The 20,402-nt window shown below is 32.3% G+C and overlaps 2 protein-coding genes across 3 annotated transcripts; one reads left to right on the top strand and one right to left on the bottom strand.

Moving 5' to 3' along the window:
• Positions 1-7,852: 7,852 nt before the first annotated feature.
• On the top strand, positions 7,853-9,582 carry LOC18094192 (glycine cleavage system H protein, mitochondrial). The gene is made up of 4 exons (XM_006368367.3): positions 7,853-8,065; positions 8,212-8,300; positions 8,943-9,113; positions 9,223-9,582. The coding sequence occupies exons 1-4, from the start codon at positions 7,957-7,959 to the stop codon at positions 9,343-9,345; spliced, it is 492 nt and encodes a 163-aa protein (XP_006368429.1). The 5' UTR covers positions 7,853-7,956; the 3' UTR covers positions 9,346-9,582.
• Positions 9,583-12,686: 3,104 nt separating this feature from the next.
• Positions 12,687-14,492, bottom strand: LOC18094194 (uncharacterized). 2 transcript variants are annotated; one of them, XM_006368370.3, is made up of 2 exons: positions 14,389-14,492; positions 12,687-13,331 (listed from the first exon to the last, which is right to left on the bottom strand). In XM_006368370.3, exon 2 carries the CDS (start codon positions 13,311-13,313, stop codon positions 13,059-13,061), a length of 255 nt encoding a protein of 84 aa, XP_006368432.1. In that variant the 5' UTR covers positions 13,314-13,331; positions 14,389-14,492; the 3' UTR covers positions 12,687-13,058. The 2 variants fall into 2 exon arrangements, with proteins under 2 accessions (XP_006368432.1, XP_006368431.3); XM_006368369.3 differs by lacking the exon at positions 14,389-14,492 and adding an exon at positions 13,483-13,869.
• Positions 14,493-20,402: the final 5,910 nt, after the last annotated feature.

Genomic DNA, 20,402 nt, shown 5'->3' on the forward strand with positions numbered 1-20,402 from the left:
CCAAGCTTTTATCACTGACCCACCTGTTAGATAGTTCAACTACAACTTTTTTAATTGTTCTATGATATGTTAGGGGGAAAGGAGGTATAGAAATCCACACACGAAGGCTTGGAAGTTTATTTCAAAATAATCAATAGAACAACACTACTGACATCATAAATATTTTCATCTTTTTCAAGAAAGGATTCAGATTTTACTTTTTTATTCCGTAATTAATAAATATTATCTTGAAATTGAAGTGTTCATGTAACTTGACTTTGAGATGTTCTTTCAATAGTTAGATTTGAACCATCCATTAAATTTCTCTTTCTTCCATGCACTTCTTAACCTTGTGATTGGATATGCTAGATTAATTAATTATCTGCTATAAACTCCATTTGGCGTATACAAAGATTCGATGAAAAAATTAAGCTTTCTTTCGTTAATTTAATACAACGGGCATAATATTATAGAATTGACTCGTGCATATCCATGGACAGAAGATTCATCGCAAGAAATGTTTTTTTTTCCCCTTTCTTTCAAACCCTCTTGCTTATCTGATGGCAGCCAGCATCCATCAAATCATATAATATTCGACGTGTAATTAAGATTTTAGGGTCACCACCATATATAATATTCATAAAATACCCGTAATTTCAAACCGCGCTTTAATATCGTATACTCTATATTGATTTTTATTTTCAAATCCGAGTGGCGATCCGTTATCAAACTGTAAAAGTTGGAAGTAAGGTGATCAAGTGTCTGAATTTGCCAAGAAAAAAAAGAAAAAAAAAAGAGAAAAAGCTGAATGATTCCTCAAGGTATAATTTTATATTTGAAACATTACGTGCACAGTTGGTGGGAAGGCACCACCTGGTGTACATATTTTATTTTCTTCCTTGTTTGGGTTTTCTTTTGGCTTTATCTAAAGAAGACACCCGTCAACCATGCTAGGGTAATTATTATAATTTTGATAGGTTAAATAAAAATAAAAATCAGACACATCCTAGATATATAGGACAAATAGACAAACCAAACCATGCGACTATCATGTTAATATAATCGATCTACCATATCATTTTCATGAAAGATCAATATATAGTAGAAAAAGGGAATAGCATACAAGTCAACCGACGACGTTGCATATGATTAAGGTATTTATTGACTCCACATTCTAGTAGTAAAAACACCTGTTCAATCAAGTTATATCTCTCAAAATTAATAATCAAGATTTATATTTATTGGTTTTAGTAGAGTGGAATTTCTCATTAAAGAAAAAACAAAAAATAAATATTACATGCAACCTGACATTTTATTTCATTTGCTACTTTTTTTCAAGTTTAGCCTAAGAAGTGAGTACATTTCCGTATCAAAAACTATTATTTATAACCATCTAGGTGGTGGTACAGTGATAAGAACTTGGGACCAAGAGGTTTGCTCCCTCTGTGATTTCAGGTTCGAGCCCTGTGGTTGCTCATATGATGGCCACTGGAGGCTTACATGATCGTTAACTTCAGGGCCCATGGGATTAGTCGAGGTGCGCGAAAGCTGAGACGAATACCCACGTTAAACTAAAAAAAAAACTATTATTTATTGAGTCAAAAATATATTTATCCATTCAAGTCAGGCCGGGTAGGGTCAATATCGCTCGTATTCAAATTATATTTTCATGGGGACCATAACAAAGCAATTGTCATAAATACATTGGTTAGGGATATCGGTATGTAAGATCCGATTTTAAAGAGAAAGTATACTTAGCAATGTTATTTTAAGCAACAGTACATGAGAACATATACAATTGTGCTTACAAATTCAAGAGCCATATTAATAATGTTTTAGAGGGTAGGTGAGCATGGGGTCTCGTGCACTTTGACGTGAGAAAAGAAAATGGCGTCGTTTCGAGCCACATGGTTGACTTCACTCCTTGTTACGTGCCGTCAAGGATTGGCAGCGCAACTACCGCTAATTAATCTAGCTATTTAAACCGCCTTTTTTTCTCCAAAAGAAAAAGAAAAAGAAAATTAAATCACAGTATTGTCCATGGGTACGGAGTCAAATTTCACTGTATATATACGCGGCACATTACTAAAAAAAAAAAAGAGGGTTAAATCTAATAAATAAATAAGTATCATCCCTCATAGTTCAATTAAAGAAATGCATAATATGAACTAATTAAAAGCAACTAATGACAGTTAATATCTTTCCTAATAAATAATTAATTCATGGCTAGGTACTATTTAATTTAATATTATAAGACAAATATTTACATTGACACGGACATAAAATTACAAATAAAATATCTGAGAACATGACAACAGTTGATTATTTTTTATATATTTTTATTTGGAAATATATTAAAATAATATTTTTTATTTTAAAAAAATTATTTTTAATATTAGTATATAAAAAAATTATAAAAATATAATTTTAAATAATTAAAGAAAAAACATTTTTAAACACTCTCTCAAAAGGGCCCACATTGAATACTTGGAAAACAAAATTAATTGCATTGACGTGAGTTTGAGATGAGAGACGGAATTATATATACAGGGGAATGGATGTAGAAGTAAAAGTCTCAGTTGACTAGGATTTGATTCAGTGTGCATGCATGCATCCATGGATATATGAGAAGGACTTGTGATTTTGTATTTTGTGCATATTATATTTGGACTTAATTAGATAAGCTCAAAATTATATTTATTAAATTTTTTTTGTATTGGTGTTTTGTTTTATTTATTTAAAATAGTATATTTTGGTTTTGGAGTGTTTTGTATATCGTTTCGAGGTTGTATTATTTATTAATATATATATATATATATATATATAATTTAAAATATTAATTTAATAAATTTAATTTTAATTCAATTCAAAAATAAATTAACTTGAAATTATATCATTTAAATTTCAAATACAAGTAAAAAAATAAAAATTAAGCTAATATGACCCGATCAACTTGACAAGTTTAAATATAATATGTACGACTGATAAAAATATAGTTTAACTAAAAAAAAAATTTAAAAAGAGAACTTTTTTAAAAATATATACTAAGACGACAATATATTGGATCGACTCGAGTCAATCTGAGTTAACCTTCTGAATCTGTGATCCAAGTTATAAGACCATGATAGCGCTAAAGAAAGCAAATAAAAACAAATTATGAAACTCAATTCTCAATAAATCGATTGTTGAATGATGAAGTTGGAAAAAACTCAATCTAAAAACAGAATACAATAAAATGATATTTTTGAACAAAATTATGAATTTGAACAAAATCATGAAAATCTCATCATCAATATTCTTGCAAGACCTTTTTAAACTTTGATTGTCCTAAAATTTTAACATGAGATATAAAAATAAGTTATGAGACTCTTCGTAAAATTTTAGTCTGATCCAACGATCTGATTGAGAGATAAAATTGATATCGTAAAACTGAAGAATTTTTTTTTAAAAAATAAAGAAGCAGAACGAAACAATATTTAGCTGGAACGGAATTGGAACATTTTGGTTGGAATCTGGATGAAATTTTTGAAATAGGTCGAGATTCAAAGCAAAAGAAAAAACAAGATATACCAATTATTTCAAACACAACAGAATTGGCATCCATGATTTTTCTTCTCCCAATTTGGTTAAAGGCTTTAAGCTTACCGGCCACTTTCATGACGTCTTTGTTTTTGGTTGTCTACTTATGTTCCTTTTCCTCCTTTCAATTGATGGCGTATACGTGGGAGACAAGCATCTTGGTGCGCTCCCACATAAACATATGTTTACATAGCAACATGGTTCAGTTAAAAAATAAAAGCTTTGACCTAATTTTGAAGTTTGAATTTGAAAAGAGAAGGTGTTGGAAGAGCCTTGGTTGAAAAGGATTCATGATGATTTAGGACGTGTTAATAGATAATTAATGCATGAGAAGGACTTGTAAGCGGCCTTTTCTTAATTCTCCACCTCAAAAATATAATCTTTAATTGCTTTTCGCATCTTGTGATAACTTTCCTTCCTCAAGCCATGTTTATTTTTATATTTTAAAAGTATTTTTAAGAAAATTTAATTTTTTTATATTTTAAATTAATTTTTTTATATTTTTAGATCATTTTAATGCGCTGATATAAAAAATAATTTTTAAAAAATAATATTATTTTAATACATTTCTGAGTAAAAAACACTTTGAAAAACAACTGCAACTACACTCCCAAACAAGTTATCTAATACCTCGATGGAAAGGAAATACAAATATCTAACTTAATGTAAAGATTGTTTTTTAATTTTTTTATTTGAAAATACATGAAAATAATATATATATATATATATATATATTATTTTTGATATTAGAACATCAAAACGATCTAAAAATATCAAAAAAATTAATTTAAAACTAAAATAATTCAAATGTTTTCAAAAACACAAAAAAGACCTCATTTTCTTTATATATATATATAGAGGTACATGAATTCAAACTTGAATTCAAACTTTGGTTTGTGATTTTGTCAACCCACAAGAATAGACTTGCCAATCACATTGTATTGCTGGATTTTGAATTTTGCAATACCTCTTTATACTATCGTTTTAGGTGCAAGAGAGGTTGCTTGCTTTCCTCCACGGAGAGTGACCGGAAAGGCGTCGGCTTGAATATTCCTCTAGTGTTCTCGACCTAGTATGGTTATATTCAAAGGAACAGAAAAGAAATCACCTTTCTAGGTATCAATTGTTATATACCTTGGTGTTTATATATATATATATATATATATAGATAAGATTTCAGATAATATCTAGCAGCATATACACACAAGCCATGATATACATAGACTAGACTGGCGCGTGGACCATGGCGACTATACAGTAGAGATTTTTCAACAAAAAGGAGAGTTGATTGGGGAACAAAGAGATAGAAGTGACAACTAAACGTCGCCATTTCAAGCTGGGAAAAAAGGATGAAAATGAAGTAGGATCCAGGTGAAGCATCTTCCAACCATTTCTTTTCATGATAATTTAATTTAATGCAAACGACAATGACTTATCATTGATGAATGATAAGCTCCTGTAATTTCCACTTCCATTCATGTTTAGCAGTGAGTTTGTAACGAGACGCTGAGCCTGACCTTTTTTTTCTGGGCCTGAGGATAAAAATACAAGAGAGGAATGAATACTGAGCCAGGTCGTAGATGGGCCTGTTGTTCTTGCAGGTCCCAATATTTCTGTCCTCCTATCTATTACAAAAGAGAAACTAAAATCACAGTCATGAATCAATTTTTGAATGAATGTCGCAAACAGAACAATCGACTTCACGCGCTCAAGATTTTTCAACATGAACTTAAAATTATTCACAAGTAAGCATTTACCAGGCATGCTAACGTTGTAGTGACACTTGTCAAAGCAAAAAAAAAAAAAAAGAATTATACCTGATAGAAAAAAAACGGGTGCAAGATAAAATCATAAAAAAAATCAATTTTATAAATCATCTTAAATCAAAAATAGTAATTAAAAAAACAAGAATCAAATCTAAAACACGAAAACATTAAAGAAGGATGAAGTTGATAATAATTTTTAATTTGAAAAAAAGGTTTCAAATAAAAAATTACAATTAAGAAAATAAGAATTAAATCTGAACAACAAAGAAATTAAAAGGCTAATGTGATTTTTCTCAAGGGGTAACACTTAAATTAAGGTGGAGGAGAGAGAAAAATAAAGTAAATTGATGTCAAACCGAGTCGATTTACCATGCACACCCCACCTAGAAAGGAAAAGAATACTGAGATAAATCAAATGACACGGCGGAAGCATGGTTGTGAACACCAGAGTCAACAATACACGCCACCCGAAGGCAATAGAGCGGTTGACGCGTGCAATGAACACGTCAACAATTTTTTTCTTATTTTATTTTATTTTGACAAAGACAAAACTATTGCTAGAACTAAATTATAATAACAAAAAAACCATTATGAAACTACCACTAATCTCTTGAAGTCAAGGTTATTTTTTTTATGGTAAGGGCAATGAAGTCATTAAACTGTTTATAGTAAAATAAAATCCCTATAAAGCTCCTAGACTCAAGGTCATTTTTTTAATAAAGTTTTTAAGGGTAATAAAATAATTTACCTGTTATAAAAAATTGAAAAGAAGTGGTACCTCAAACAAATAGAGAATAATAAATTAACCTCGTAAAAAAAAACTTTTAAACCTCGAATCTAGTTCATTTTATTTTTTCATAAGTTAAAATTATAATTTTACTGTATATGTAGAATGTTTTTTCTACATGCTTTAGGTTTTGTAATAATATATATATATATATTTTATTTTTTTTAAAAGTTAATTATCTTTAGAAAATTGAAATTAACAAGGCTTGAACTTGTTTAATAATATAAGCAACCTGCATTAATTATTAAATGTCAAGTAAGATCTTGGACCTCCGTCATGGATTCTTCATAATAATAAATCAAATTGTGATAACTTTAATAACTTATTTAAAATTAAATCACATGATAAATTAAATTAAATTAGATTTAAATTCATTTCATAACCTATTACAATTATTAAGTCTACAATGAAATACTAAACCAAATAATTAAATTCAATATATGTGAAACTTTTTTTTGGTATAGTGGAAAGATGGAAGAAAAACTAAGAAGCCCTAACATACAAGCTTCCCATCGAATCCGTGAGAAGATGCAAATTCAAACCTAGAGGCAAGGATTCCCAGATCCTCAGACCCGATGTCTTCTCTTCTGCAGCATGCTCAGCCATAAAACCAGCACAGGTGTTTGCTTCCCTATAAGTAAGTATGATGAAGCTTGACTAGCTAATCTCTCTTCAACAGATCTCTGATATCTCCACTATAAGAGCTCCGAACTTGTGAAACTCATAATCAAAACCTGCAGTGACCAACCATATAGCATCCATGGAGTCAGAGTCACAGAGAATCCGTCTGTAACCCCTTTCCCAAGCTAAAAGAAGACCATGCTTCTTCAAAGCCATCAATTCTGGTAATAGTTTACACCCAAATCCTGCAAATCCAGTAAAGCCCACCACAAACAAGCCTTCTCTATGGTGAATTAGGCCCTCGGAACCAGCTCTCCCTGGGTTTCCTAGAGAGCTACCTTCAATATCTAGCTTGATAAAATCATCCTCGGGTCGTTGCCATGATAGTAGCTCTAACATTATTATTCTTCCATGTTAAACCACAATCTTCTATTAATCTTCCTTAGCAGCCAATTCTCTCCTCCATGAGCAGTGCTAAAAATAAAAATGAATTAAATGGGCAATCTTAACTATTTTTTTAGTTGAGAAATAATTTTTGTTACCTAAATTATTTCTTTTTGTTAGAAGAATCTTTATATTTATTTAAAATGATATAAAATATAGACAATTTAAAGAAGATATAAATAAACCTATCTCATATTAATTATTTATTAAATATTTGTTCAAAACTTGAAAAATACATATCTGTTAAAAAAACTTTTCTTGAAATGTTGAGGAATATCAAATCAAACTTAAAAGAAGAAGGGTATTTTTGAAATATTATATTTCATTTAGAATCACTATTTTATTTTTACTTAAAATTCAAATTAATATCTTAAGAAAAAATTCAAACACAAAAATTAATTTAATCCTATAAATTAAATTGAACCCATAGATTCTAAACATCATGCCGGTAGTTAATCAGATATGAACCATGCCATTTGACGACCACACTTGACAGACAACATGTTGAACCCAATTAATTCCTAGAAAGGAGACTGCTTAGTACTTATTAGGTGCTATAAAGTTGATTATTGTATGCATATTATCACAAAAACAGTGATGAGGACGACAAGAGAGCACTGGGTCTTTGTGCCGAGGTCTGAGGATGAGGCTTTTGTTGCCCACCATTCATCCAAGATAAAAAAAACCTTAGAAATATGCTGACAGAACCTATCACTTGTCCATAGGCTTGGAGCCAACCAAAAAATACACACTATCAATTCATAGAGATCAAGAGAAAACATGGCACTGAGGTTGTGGGCTTCTTCTACAGCCAATGCACTGAGAATCTCAGTCGCCTCCACAGCTCACGTCTCTCCTTCATACTCCCTCTCAAGATGCTTCTCCACTGGTACTCTCTTTGTCATCAGCCGGTGGTTTATTTCATCAATTTGTTGGTTAAAAATGGGGTTCTCGTTTAGTCCTTTAAAAGCTATTTGGCAGACTTTATTGTAGTGTAGGAGGATAATATTTATTACAACTAGTTGGGTTTTGCAGTACTAGATGGGTTGAAGTATGCAACTTCACATGAATGGGTGAAGCATGAAGGCTCGCTGGCTACTATTGGCATTACCGATCATGCTCAGGTCATCTTTTCTTTTATCTCCTTCCTTGTAGCACTGAATTTCTTCTTGGCCTCACTGAGTAGAGTATTTTCTTTCTTTCTTTCTTTCATATAGAACATTACTTGGTTAAGCCATTTCTGTGGGGAATCTCGTTTGCATAGACATTCTTTTACTGGTGGTTTTGGATTAGATAGTGCATGGCTGTATGCCATTGTGATTCGATAACCATTCTTTTTTAAAATTGTTCAAGTTGTAAGCTGCAGCCACAATTTAACCACGCAGGATATGATGGAAATTGAGCTCTGTTTTTTTTTTTTTTTTTTTTTTGAGTTTCTTGAATGAAGAAGTCAATAACCTTATCTGATTTTCCTTTAAAAAAATATGATACAAGGGGCATCACCAATTCAAAATGTGCTGTTACTAGGCTTTGTATGACTCTACTTCGTTTCTTCTTCTGTTTGCTCTGTCGCTGCTGTTACCAAAGCTTGAACCCTGGCGGCTGATGGTTGGGGTTTGTACAACACCACACCATGCAAGAACAAGAGCAAAACAAGGGGCATTAACTACTTTGTTTTTCTTCTGAACAATTAAAATTGAATGCAATTTCGTATACCTTTTGTAACATCCTTACATAGTTTGGGATATATCGGGTACATTTTACAGGACCATTTGGGTGAAGTAGTGTTCGTGGACCTGCCAGAGCCGGATGGTTCTGTCAGCCAAGGGAAGAGCTTTGGAGCAGTGGAAAGTGTGAAGGCAACTAGTGATATCAATTCTCCGATCTCCGGTGAGATTGTTGAGGTTAATACACAGCTTAGTGAGACTCCTGGACTGGTAAGTATCAAGCCATGCAAGAGCAGATTGTTTCGGCTTTATAAATTTCTAATAGCTGAGAGAAATATTTGTATATGCATGCCTGATCTTGACAATTTGTGTAATGAAGATAAATAAAAGTCCATATGAAGAGGGATGGATGATCAAGGTGAAGCCAAGCAACCCATCAGAACTAGAATCCTTACTGGGTGCAAAGGAATACACCAAACTCTGCGAGGAAGAAGATCATTAGGAATTTAGTATGCTTTGGATGTCTTATTATCCTGGACTAACCTGTTCTAAAACTATAAAAAAGTTTTCTTTGAATTCTTGTCAGTTATATTACAAATCATTTCCTACTTTTCTCCAATCCTTTTTTTTTTAAATTCTGCTTTTGCCTTTCTTTGGTTACATTTTATGTTGTAATTCTGCAATTTCTTGTAACTGAGTACCATTCCTCCCCTTGCACTGGATTCTTCTTTTCTACGGATTTCCTGCTCCATAGTTGCATGAAGATGATGCTTGGTGTGTTCACGAAAATTTTATGCAATCTTGAAAATTAATAACAAAGAAAAAATAAAAGTATTCTTATTTCTTCTACCTGGTTTCCTATCAAACAAAAGAGAGAATCAATGCCCCCATATAACACAAACCTAGCCAATAGGCAACATGAGATAAGTTTCATGAAGCAAAGCAAGTCGATTCTATCCGACGTTTAATTTCCAACAAGCAGTTAATATACTTCAATTTATTTTCTTGGAACTCTTCTGCAGAACTCCGAATTCACCAAAACTCTAGCCACATAAAAACCCTCATTTACTCGATACAAACAATAAGATTTAAAAAAGACTTTTAATAGATTTCTTCAATATATATGAGTTAAGGGAGGCTTTCAAACATTATAAAAAAATTTAAATATACTAGTTTTGACTTTTCACTACTGTTTTGATCATAAATAGATCCACATAAGATATTTTAATGCGATTCTAGTTATACTGAATCTTGACTTCTTAAATTAGTTAGTTTTCTTAAATTAGTATGATCTAACAAAGTTACTTGCAAGCTGTGCAGGAGTAAAGACTTGAAACAAGTATCTGATTCTAATAAGATATGCAGGATTCTACTGATAAAGCAAAATGAACGGTGCTTTAAAATGTTCATTGCAGAATTAAGTAAGCTCATGAAAGATCAGAGAGGGGAAGAGAGGAGACCTCGTAACAAAGCTGGAAATAAACGAGTCAGGGCTGCCATATTTGAAAGAAATGAGAAATGACCACGTATTTCCAATCAAAGGCCAACCTATATCACCTGGAGGGAGAGCATACTGCTCACAGAGAACCACTGATTTGCTCTCTTCAGCAACCACCATGTTGCAACAAACACACTTATTAATGCCGTGAAAATCATCCACCAAAAGTCCGACTCCATTTTCATCATTCCTACAAAAGAAGCATGCAATTTACTTATCTGCTTTGGTTGTCCTAGAAAAGTTCTCTCTCTATATGAACATAACATAAAAAAACTTAGAAGGATGAAATAAATAAAAAAACTCCTAAAGGAATAATTATTAAAGGACAAAAAAAAAAAAAAAAACCGAGACTTAGCTGCATTATGGAGGTACATAGTGCAATTCATAATTCCTTTTGAACTCGCTGATCATTTATCTTTCCTATTTTTTTAAAAGACCAGAATTAATTTTGTTAATTAATTGTACCATTTTTTTTATCCCAAAACCCCTATATAAATATGGGTTGGGGGCTGTTCAATACACAGAAAAAGCAAGCTCCTCTACCTCTTCTGCCTTCCTTCTCTCACTCTTTCTCCAGCACTTTTTTTTATAGCTTAAGGTTCTTGTGTTGCCAAGAGAACTCGAGACCATTGTCTCAATTTATAGACATTTATTGGTTATGCAACCTTTTTAGAAAGTGTTATTGTAATCTAGAAAGACTATCTGAAAGACTACTTGCATAAGAACCGTTTACACCACCAAGTTACAAGCAATTTAGCTTTCAAAAGGTTTTTTATGTACTCTTTTTTTTTTAATCGAAAATTCTTCAACAAATAAGTACAAATTTACATAAGAACCGTTTATACCAAGTTACAAGCAATTTAGCTTTTAGAAGGTTTTTTATTTACTTTTTTTTAATCGAAATTCTTCAACAAATAAGTACAAATTTACATAAGAACTGCTTGTACCAAGTTACAAGCAATTTAGCTTTTTAGAACGTTTTTTATTTACTTTTTTTTTAATCGGAAATTCTTCAACAAATAAGTACAAATTTTGTTCCTTCTAGTTTAATAATTTTCTATAATGTATTAAGAGGATGAACTAACAGAGCTCGGAGAAAGAAGAGATGCCTATTATCTGAAGAGGCTAAACCAACAATATCAACTATCAGCTGGCATCTCCAATACCAGGCTATGAAACAAATAAATGCATTGGTTATCAGGCTAGTTCGCCGAGGGCTAAAGCCAAAAACTCACGTATTCATTGGACAAAGAAACGAAGAAGAGTTGAAGCATTTCTGAACAGGGTTAACTGAACTTTGTACACTGCTCACAACACGCCCCATGTCAGAATCACGAGGACAATGAAGCTATGAGCAAGAAATGGCTTCCAAACTTGAAATAGTCAAGTGCAATACTCTGTTATCAGCTGGTTTAAGAACATTGGACCTTTATAGTGATTTGATTTCCTAGTTTGGAGTAATTCTCTGTAATGTGAGCTTTATAGTAGTGCAAGGCAATGTTGGGATTGAGCTAGCAAAGTGACCTGGAAAACATTATAGCAGCAAATCTGATTAAAAACTGTAGCTCAGCTCGATCACGGTGGAAATGTTATTCAATCAATATATAGCTGTATTTAGGGGTTTCTTCTATGGAAGATTCAAATCATAAAAGCTAGTGGAAATCGTATATGGTAATGGAGATTGCTCCAACCAGGAACCATATCATTGATTTCCATCTGAACCCAAACGGATAATACTGACTAAAGGAATATATTGTAGAGTTACAATACCTAATCCCACACGTTTATACGAGGTCATCAACGTTTGTATTATCAGCACCACTGATGTAAAAATGAAAGCCCACCTCAAAAAAAAGAAAGAAATAGGGTAAAAAGTAAAATGAAATTGAGCAGAAGTAGAAGATGTCGATGTGCTGGAATTTAAAACTGGCAGTTGAGATTTCCACAATGGTTGCGAAAAGAAAAGTAGTCTTCCTGCACGGATGCTGGGCCTGATATTTGGGTTGAATCTATAGCTAACAACTTGACAGTGTAAATTGAACTACACAAACATATAGCACCCAAGAAAACTGCAATGATTCAAGGAGCACCTGAAAAGCATCAATGTGGCAAACAAACAAATACGAAGTTAATGACACACCCCATCCCTTCCCTCAGCTCTGCTCTGCAAGAGAAACTGCCTCATGAAATTTGTTTACTTCCTTGCTGACCTCTTGTAAAATTTGTTTACTTACAAAGAATGAGAGAAAAAACTCAACAAATCCAGTTTCATCAAAATAATGAGCAAGCATAACGTGAATATTTCTGCTAAATGCTAATTTTCAAATCCATGTTAAGAAAAAGAATTTGCCAGAACTCAACTGCTAAATTAAGAAGAAAGAAGGAAATTCCAGAAACGGAACAAAAACATGCAGGATCATACAGCTCCTAGGAAATCCATGCTGCGGCTGCGCAATATAAACCACTAGAAGCAACACACTGTTACCGAAACACATCTGTTTTTTTTTTTTTTTTTATAGAAAAACTTCTTTTACAGTAATAAGTACTGTAATCTGTACATAAAACTTCTGTATTTTCTTGTTTGTATTGATATCAACAGAAGCAGACAGCACAACCAGTCATTGGTTTAAACCCATAACACAACAGTTAAGAGTTCTGCGAGAAATTAAACCAGGAGAATATGCTACAACAACTTTTCAGGGAAAGACTGGTTCTTGCTAACCCTCGTGGTTCTCTGATGCCACTGGTGATGTTGCAGTATCAGGTGATTGAATGTCTGAAATGGAAATTAGTTCTGATCTATACTTTTCAGCTCCATCACCATTTATGACTGGAAGCTTTTCCTCGTCATTGACACTCTGAGGCACACCTTCTGAATTTTGAACCTTATCTGGTAGGCAATAAGATATACCAATAAGCGACTCCCGTGCAAGTTCCTGAGAAATCTCCTCACAAGCTGCTTTGTTATCCATAAAATGTCTGACTTTTTCCTGAAAAACAACCAGGAGTTCAATCTGAAATTTTGAGCACAGGACAGATATACTCAAACAATAGGAAAAGAAACACACATAAAAAAAAGGCTCTTTTTTTTTCCTCCTCTAGTGTCACGCTGGTCAGCAGAAAAACTCAAACCAGGCTTACCCAGTGGCTACCAGCAAGGCAAGCAGATGTGCTGTACAAAAACATAAAACAATGATTTGACTAAAAGCTTGTTAAAATCCTGCTAATGGAGTACTTCAAACTATCCTCATTTCTATTCCTCATAATTTATTTCCTTTTGTTTTCACTCTCCCAACACAACACCCGAATAATTCAGCAAATAGTTACCTCATCCAAACTACTGATACACACTTTTTCAGTCTCTTCCTCATCCGAATAATTTTACAGTCTCTTCCTCATCCATTTTTCTTCGCTGTTTCAGCTTCTCCTTATTTCATTCCCCCCAAAAAAACCAGGGATAGATTCCACTACAATTAGCCAAGCCAATCACTTTTTTTACATTCTTCTCCCAACCAAGTAGATATATTTATTTATTTATTTATTTACTTTCTTGTCGTCAATATCAAGTTGAATCCAATCAAAATCAACTCAAACTCAAAACTTAACTTGCTTGAATTTTTTTTTCCAATTACATCAATGGAACCCATTATTAATCAATTAAATGTATTCCCAGAAAAATAAAAAATAATTAGAAATGTGTTGCAAGATCCCAAATACAAAGGTGAAATTATGATCAATCCTAAATAGTAATTTCAATTTCACGAACCCTAACTTTCGATGGGTAAACAACTCAAAGGTCGATTATTAAATCATTGTGACCGTAATGAAATATTAGGTTTCTTTCTTGATTTCTGAGGTGAAAAAGGGCAAGAGAAAAAGTGAAATTGAAAATTATCTGTTTATTTCTCGAGAAAAAAACAGAAGTTGTTAAGATCCGACAAGCAAGATCATGAAGACAAAAGAAATAAAGACAGGTAAATCCTTGATTGATCAAAAGAAAATAAAAGAAAATAAAAGAAAAAAAAGAAAATCGAAATATTATCGTACCTTTTTTTCCTCTTTAATAGATCTAACGACTGATGTGTCTCCGTTTGTACTGCGCCTCTTTGATGCCAAATTGTCAATCCTTTTTAACTCTCCATTTTGGCTAACTTTACAAAAATACCCCGCCCATGCTTTTTTATTTATTTAAATAGGGTTGGATAATGTGGTAATAGTTTTTAAAAGTTTTTTTTTAAAATATATTAAAATAATATTTTATTTAATTTTTTAAAATTTACTTTTAATTTTAGTATATTAAAATAATTTAAAAATATAAAAAATTAATTTTAAATATATATATTTTTTAAATTGTAGTTATAACTGATTTTTTTTTTTAACTACAAAGACCAAAAGATTATCGACTATCATTAGGAAGCTTCGGGAATGGCGTGAGGGTATGTGTACGTGGCATTAGCGAGGGCTCCCCTTATTTTTTCTATTTTTTATATTCAAACTTTGAAAGTTGAAAGAGAGAGAAATTATTAAATTATTCTAATTTAAATGCACAAAATCAATATATATATATATATATGATCACATGTTTTGCCGCAATACGATCCAATTTCTATTGTAAATTGAAAAATAATGTTAAAGTGTTACCAAAATGTTCTTTTTTTAAATATTTGTAACCCGAGTTAAATATTTTAATGCTAAAGAACACAAAAATAACTCCCCGGTAAAAACCTTTTTCAGAATATATTCTGATTTGATGGCAGCTAAGTTTTCTAGGTAACAAAGCCAGAACAAGTGATCATGGAGTTCAAGAAAGAATGGCAACTGTATTTTTAGACAAGCCATGAGAATGTCAGAAAACGCAGGCAAGAAGAACACATCTGCTGAATATCAAGTGTCAGAAGCTGCAAAAACTCACAGCTTCAAGATTACAAAATTTTCACCCCTATCTGTTTACAAGTGGTGCAACCGCTGCAAGGAGGAAGAAGCTAGGGATCAGGCCTATCCCTAGCCTCAGATTGAAGATATCATCACTGGCGTACTGCCCCTCCAATGATGAACCCATCATTATCAGAACATTTTTTTCCCCTTCTTACTTTCAGGGCCTGCAAATGTGACCCTCCGTTCAGCAAGGTTTATATCATAGAAAAGGAATTGAATATGATTTTGTTGATTTATAGAAATGATGCATGTAGAGATTTTGTCATCAATGGTTTTTTTTTTTATTAAAAAAACTAGTTAAACCGGAAAAAAATTGGGGACATAGCACATTTTGTTGGTTGTGCTACTGAAAGTAGAAGCACAATTCAATTGAACACGCTTCTCCCAAGAGCACAATTAATTAAAATTTTGAAAAAAAATAAAAAATAAAAAAGAAATCTCAAAGGTTGTGCTACCAAGAACAACATAACCTTTGAGATTTTAATGCAAGAGGTTCTCATCAATTAAATACAGGTCTATTGTATATGTAGCCTAGCATGTATATTTTTGAATTAGATGTTAAAAATTTATTTAAATAATATAGTTAATAGGTATATTTGAGATCAAATTAAAAATGAGGTCTACTCATTTTTAAAGTTAAAATTTCATTGGAATTTAATCTCCAACATATATTTTTTAACATAGAATATTAATACGATTTAAACAAATTATGAGTGCATAAGAAATTGATCTTAAAAAATCTTTTATTAGTATGTTTTAGTGAAATCCAAAATCTTTTAAAAGAATTTTATCCCATATAGAAAAAAATAAAACTTTATTATTTTTTATAAAGAGAAAAATTAAAAAATTAAAATTAGGCTCAAAGGGTACCAGGTTTTTAGAGATGAGAGATTCTAAATAAAATGAATTTTGAGCTTTAACTCACACGCACATGAGCATTGGGCTCGAGCTTGGGCTAGAGTTTGAATTTATTGTAAAATAATATTTTGAGCTACAAAAATTATTTTTTGCCAACTGTTTGAACTTGGGTCTAATCCATGAAGAATTATTTCTTCTAGCCCATGATTTGTCCAATCCAACCCATAAAGTTTAACAGTTTTTTCCAGAAGCATTTCAACAAATCTAAATATTTTTTTCCGCTCAAGAAATTCATGTTTAATTCTTGTTTTATAATGGCTAATCAAAGATTAAATGGTGAGAATTAATTCTAATTTAATTTTTTAACCTTTTAGCTTTCAAAATTCACTATATAAAGGGGAAAGTGAATGAAGAGTTAAAAATAATATTTTTTTCCAGAATTTTATACACTATTTCTCACCTCATATTTTAGTGTTTTCTTCTATTTTTTGCTTTGGTTTTTCCTCATAAATTTAGAGTTTATGTTTATCTTGTTAAGAGACATTTAAATTGCATAATCTTTGATTCAAAAATCTTATTTAGAAGTGCATCTAAATCAAGATGGTCTTGTTAGAATCTTGAAAGACATTGCAAATATACTAGTTGCATAAATAAGGGGCAATAAAATTTTAAGGAAAAAAATCATTATTAATAACAATAAAATTCTCATTACTTTAAAGTGCTTCAACAAATAAATATTATTATTTGTTATAATTTAAACATAAATATTTTTATTATTAGTATACATGCTAAAGCTTTGAATTAATATAAATTGTAAGTTGAAATATATACTTATGTATGCTAGCATTTTATTATTTTATTTGTGTTTTAATCGATGAATATTGCTTTACCCTACTCAAAATCCAACTCATATCCAATTCAAAATTTATTTGTCCTTGAAATTTTTAAAAATTGCATTTATACCATTATTTATATATGATTGTTTTTATTTCTCCCTCACTCAACCGTCTGCCACTGCCCTCGTCTCTGTTGTCCCTCTCCTCTGCTGGTTTCTCTTCTACAGGTAAAATTAACTATTTTCCATGTTCGGCCTTTTGGTTTTTGCATGATTGACATTTTCATCTGGTTCCTTAGTAGATATATTTTTTAAAACAGTAACAGTGCTTAGATTAACTCTAGATGGTCAGTCTTACAGAAAATCTTTAAGTAGAATAACAACATAAGACATTAAATTTTACTATTGTCAGGTTCAGTGCATCTAAAATCTGGCAGGTTCTGTTTTGTTCCACACGTATTTTTAGTGTACTGTTCTGAGTCCTTTCAAGTGGATCAGCTTCTTCGAGGCAAAGTTTCATCAATTGGTAAGTTAGAATCAAGCTAGCTACCTATGATCTCCATGCATGTATATCGATCTGCTTATATATATTACTGAGTTGATCTGCTTTTTGCCCCCCATTTGGTTTGGTTACATGTGCATCAGAATGCAACATCTGTGACTTACGCAAGTTATGTTCTGTCTTCTCTAGCCTACATCTTGCCATCAATGTTTGATCGCAATTGACAGGACAGAAAATTTGTATTCTAGACCAAAGCACGAGGCACATATTTGTGATAATATTGATCATAAAGCCACCACAGATAATTGCTGTTTGAAGTGCAATGTCTGTGTTTTGAGAATAACTGAGCTTCATTTTATGTAAAAAACTGATATACATAGCAATCCTTCTGATCTAAACTATGACATTTATTGATGTGTTGCAAGAACAGGCATGCAGTAGAGATGAACTTAATTACGTTTTCTGTACTCTTTGGTTGGCAGGATTATCACTGATCATGTTTTTCTTCCTATGCATCTTAAGCATTCCTGTCTAGTTCGGGATTAAGATTTTGCGAAGAAGAATCTAAATGCTCATTTTTTTCTTAAATCTCCCAGTGATTGGGGGGGGGGGATATCTAATTCCTTGAGTTTGATAGTTAATGACATGTTTTTTTTTTTTCTCTGGATTTAAATTATGAGACTACAGGAAATTTTGTCAAATCTTTTTAAATGCCCTATATTAATGTGAAAGGTGTTTCTTTGCAGATCATTTACAAAAAAAATAAACTTGATCGACATGTAATAAAAGAACGTAGTCTTGAGCGGGCTGGTTAAGGGTCATTATTTTGAGCTAAAGTTTCTTAGCTACACCCACGCTTTAGGTGAGACATGGGCATAGCACATATAGCCCTAGCATAATTGGACTGGCCTTAGCGTTCTGCAAAGAGCTGGATCTTGTTATAGAGTTATTTACTTATCCTTGGCCCTTTTGAGGCTTCATCTATTTTGTTTTGATTGATTTAGAAAATCTCAAACTTGAGATCCTTCGGGAAGGTGAAGGTACACTATCAACTCAGCCAAGTAATTAGCAGAGAGAGAGGGGGGGAGAGAGCCTCAGCCAAGTCATTAGTGTGTCTTTGGTCCCTTTTCTGCAAGTGTACTTTGCTTTCTAAAAGCCTATAAACTAGAGGGTTTAATTTTCCATCCACAAAAGAACAAAAAGAATAGAGATATTTTCTTAATAGAATTCTGGAGTCCAGCTAGTTATGGCACCTTTTGATTTATTTTCTCCCACAGAGAAAAGAGAGGATCGAGAAGAGACGTTCACCTGAATCCAGCCGTGGCATTCTCCAATCAAAAGGGAAAAACAAAAAATGACATTAAAACTATCAGAAACACGTCACTTTTTCTTTTTTCTTTTTTGCAGTAGATGAAAAGTGCCTCTTATCACCTCTGTTTTCTTTTTTATAAGCCTGTTTGTCGGTTATATACTTCAAATGTTGTCTTCGTCACAGCAAATTAAGTTCTGTTTTTATGCAGGCTGCATGGATTTTTATTTATTACAAGTTCAGAGTCGCCTAATGTTGGTGCTGAAGATCTTCATCAGCTCAGCAACGGCAAAACTGAATAGCAACGTATGCAGAACAGAAGAGGGTCCAATCCATGAAGAAAATGCGTTCAAACCTTAATTAGCCCATTGATCCTCTCCTTTTGCGTGTTTTGTGCACTTCTTTTTTTTATATATATACTAACATGACTTCTCACCATCACGAGGTACACAAAACTGTGCTATGACAAGCTCATGCCATAGCCGCTCACCAAACATCTTATTTTATGTGACAGGGTGACTGCTATAAAGATAACTCAATTGTCCACAATAAAAATGATCATATTCCGCACGATTTCATAAATACTTGATAGTGAGGCCGCCCATAAAAATCCATGAATCACCAAGTACAAAAGGGCTCTAAGCTCATCAACTTTTCTACCAACACACAGAAAATGGAAGTTCACATTCTTTCCTCATATCATTTCTTGCATCTTCCTTGCAAATACACTAACCTAACAAGTTTGTGACGGCCAAGTTCAATAATTGCTATTTTTTTTATAATCATTGTTTATAATTAATTTTTTTAATTTAATCCTTAAATATTTGAATGGTTGAGAATTGAATTTTACAATATTTTAAAATAAAATATTTCTAGTTTAACTATTCGAGTTACCTTTTGAAAAGTTAATTACGTTCCGGTGGAAGACTATAAGATAATGTTTCTCATAAATAAAGAAATTTGTGGATAAATTGTTTGTCAAAGATATGCATGGATACAAAATTAATATGGATATGTAAAAACAAACTCAAATACCTACACATGCACGGTGACAGTAGAGAAGAAAAGAGAAGAGGTTTGGTCCTGGCTCCTGGGTGTTGTTGAAAGATCACTAAAGACATGATGTGACGTTAGGTTTGTGTTTTTTTCTTCCTTTTCTTAATGTCGTTTCGATAGATGGAGATTTTTCCCAAGGAGATGTGACCTACGAGTCCCCCTTCTTCTCAGGTCTTCACGGGAAGAAATTTCACGAGGGAGGTGCTAATAACATATCTATTTTTCCATTAAAAAAAAAAACCCTACTTGCCACGGGCGTCCGATTTGAATTCCAACAACTTACACAATAAATCCACATTTTCCCCTTGCAATCTGCAATCTGCACTCTACAATTATGGTTCAGCCATTCCCCTAAAAGTAGATGTCCACTACTGGGATTCTTCTTCTTCTTCTTCTTCTTCTTCTTCTTCTTCTTTTCAATAAAACACACGCAGCACAGGAAAAGGGAAGAAGCCATATAGGACAAGTGAGATTGATTTCATTATAACTATGATTTATGCTCCATGCAGACCGGATATTGTTTTAAAATATTAATCGCGATGCCTTTAGTTATACGATTTCCTTCC

This window comes from Populus trichocarpa, chromosome 1 (assembly GCF_000002775.5).
Source record: "Populus trichocarpa isolate Nisqually-1 chromosome 1, P.trichocarpa_v4.1, whole genome shotgun sequence".
NCBI lineage: Eukaryota > Viridiplantae > Streptophyta > Magnoliopsida > Malpighiales > Salicaceae > Populus > Populus trichocarpa.

Coding starts and splice junctions, on each gene's coding strand:
- LOC18094192 (XM_006368367.3), top strand. CDS start 7,957: ATGGCACTGAGGTTGTGGGCTTCTTCTACAGCCAATGCACTGAGAATC. Junction 8,066..8,211: donor CTCAAGATGCTTCTCCACTG/GTACTCTCTTTG, acceptor TGGGTTTTGCAG/TACTAGATGGGTTGAAGTAT. Junction 8,301..8,942: donor GCATTACCGATCATGCTCAG/GTCATCTTTTCT, acceptor TACATTTTACAG/GACCATTTGGGTGAAGTAGT.
- LOC18094194 (XM_006368369.3), bottom strand. CDS start 13,527: ATGTTTTTGTACAGCACATCTGCTTGCCTTGCTGGTAGCCACTGG. Junction 13,332..13,482: donor GCCTTGCTGGTAGCCACTGG/GTAAGCCTGGTT, acceptor GTTGTTTTTCAG/GAAAAAGTCAGACATTTTAT.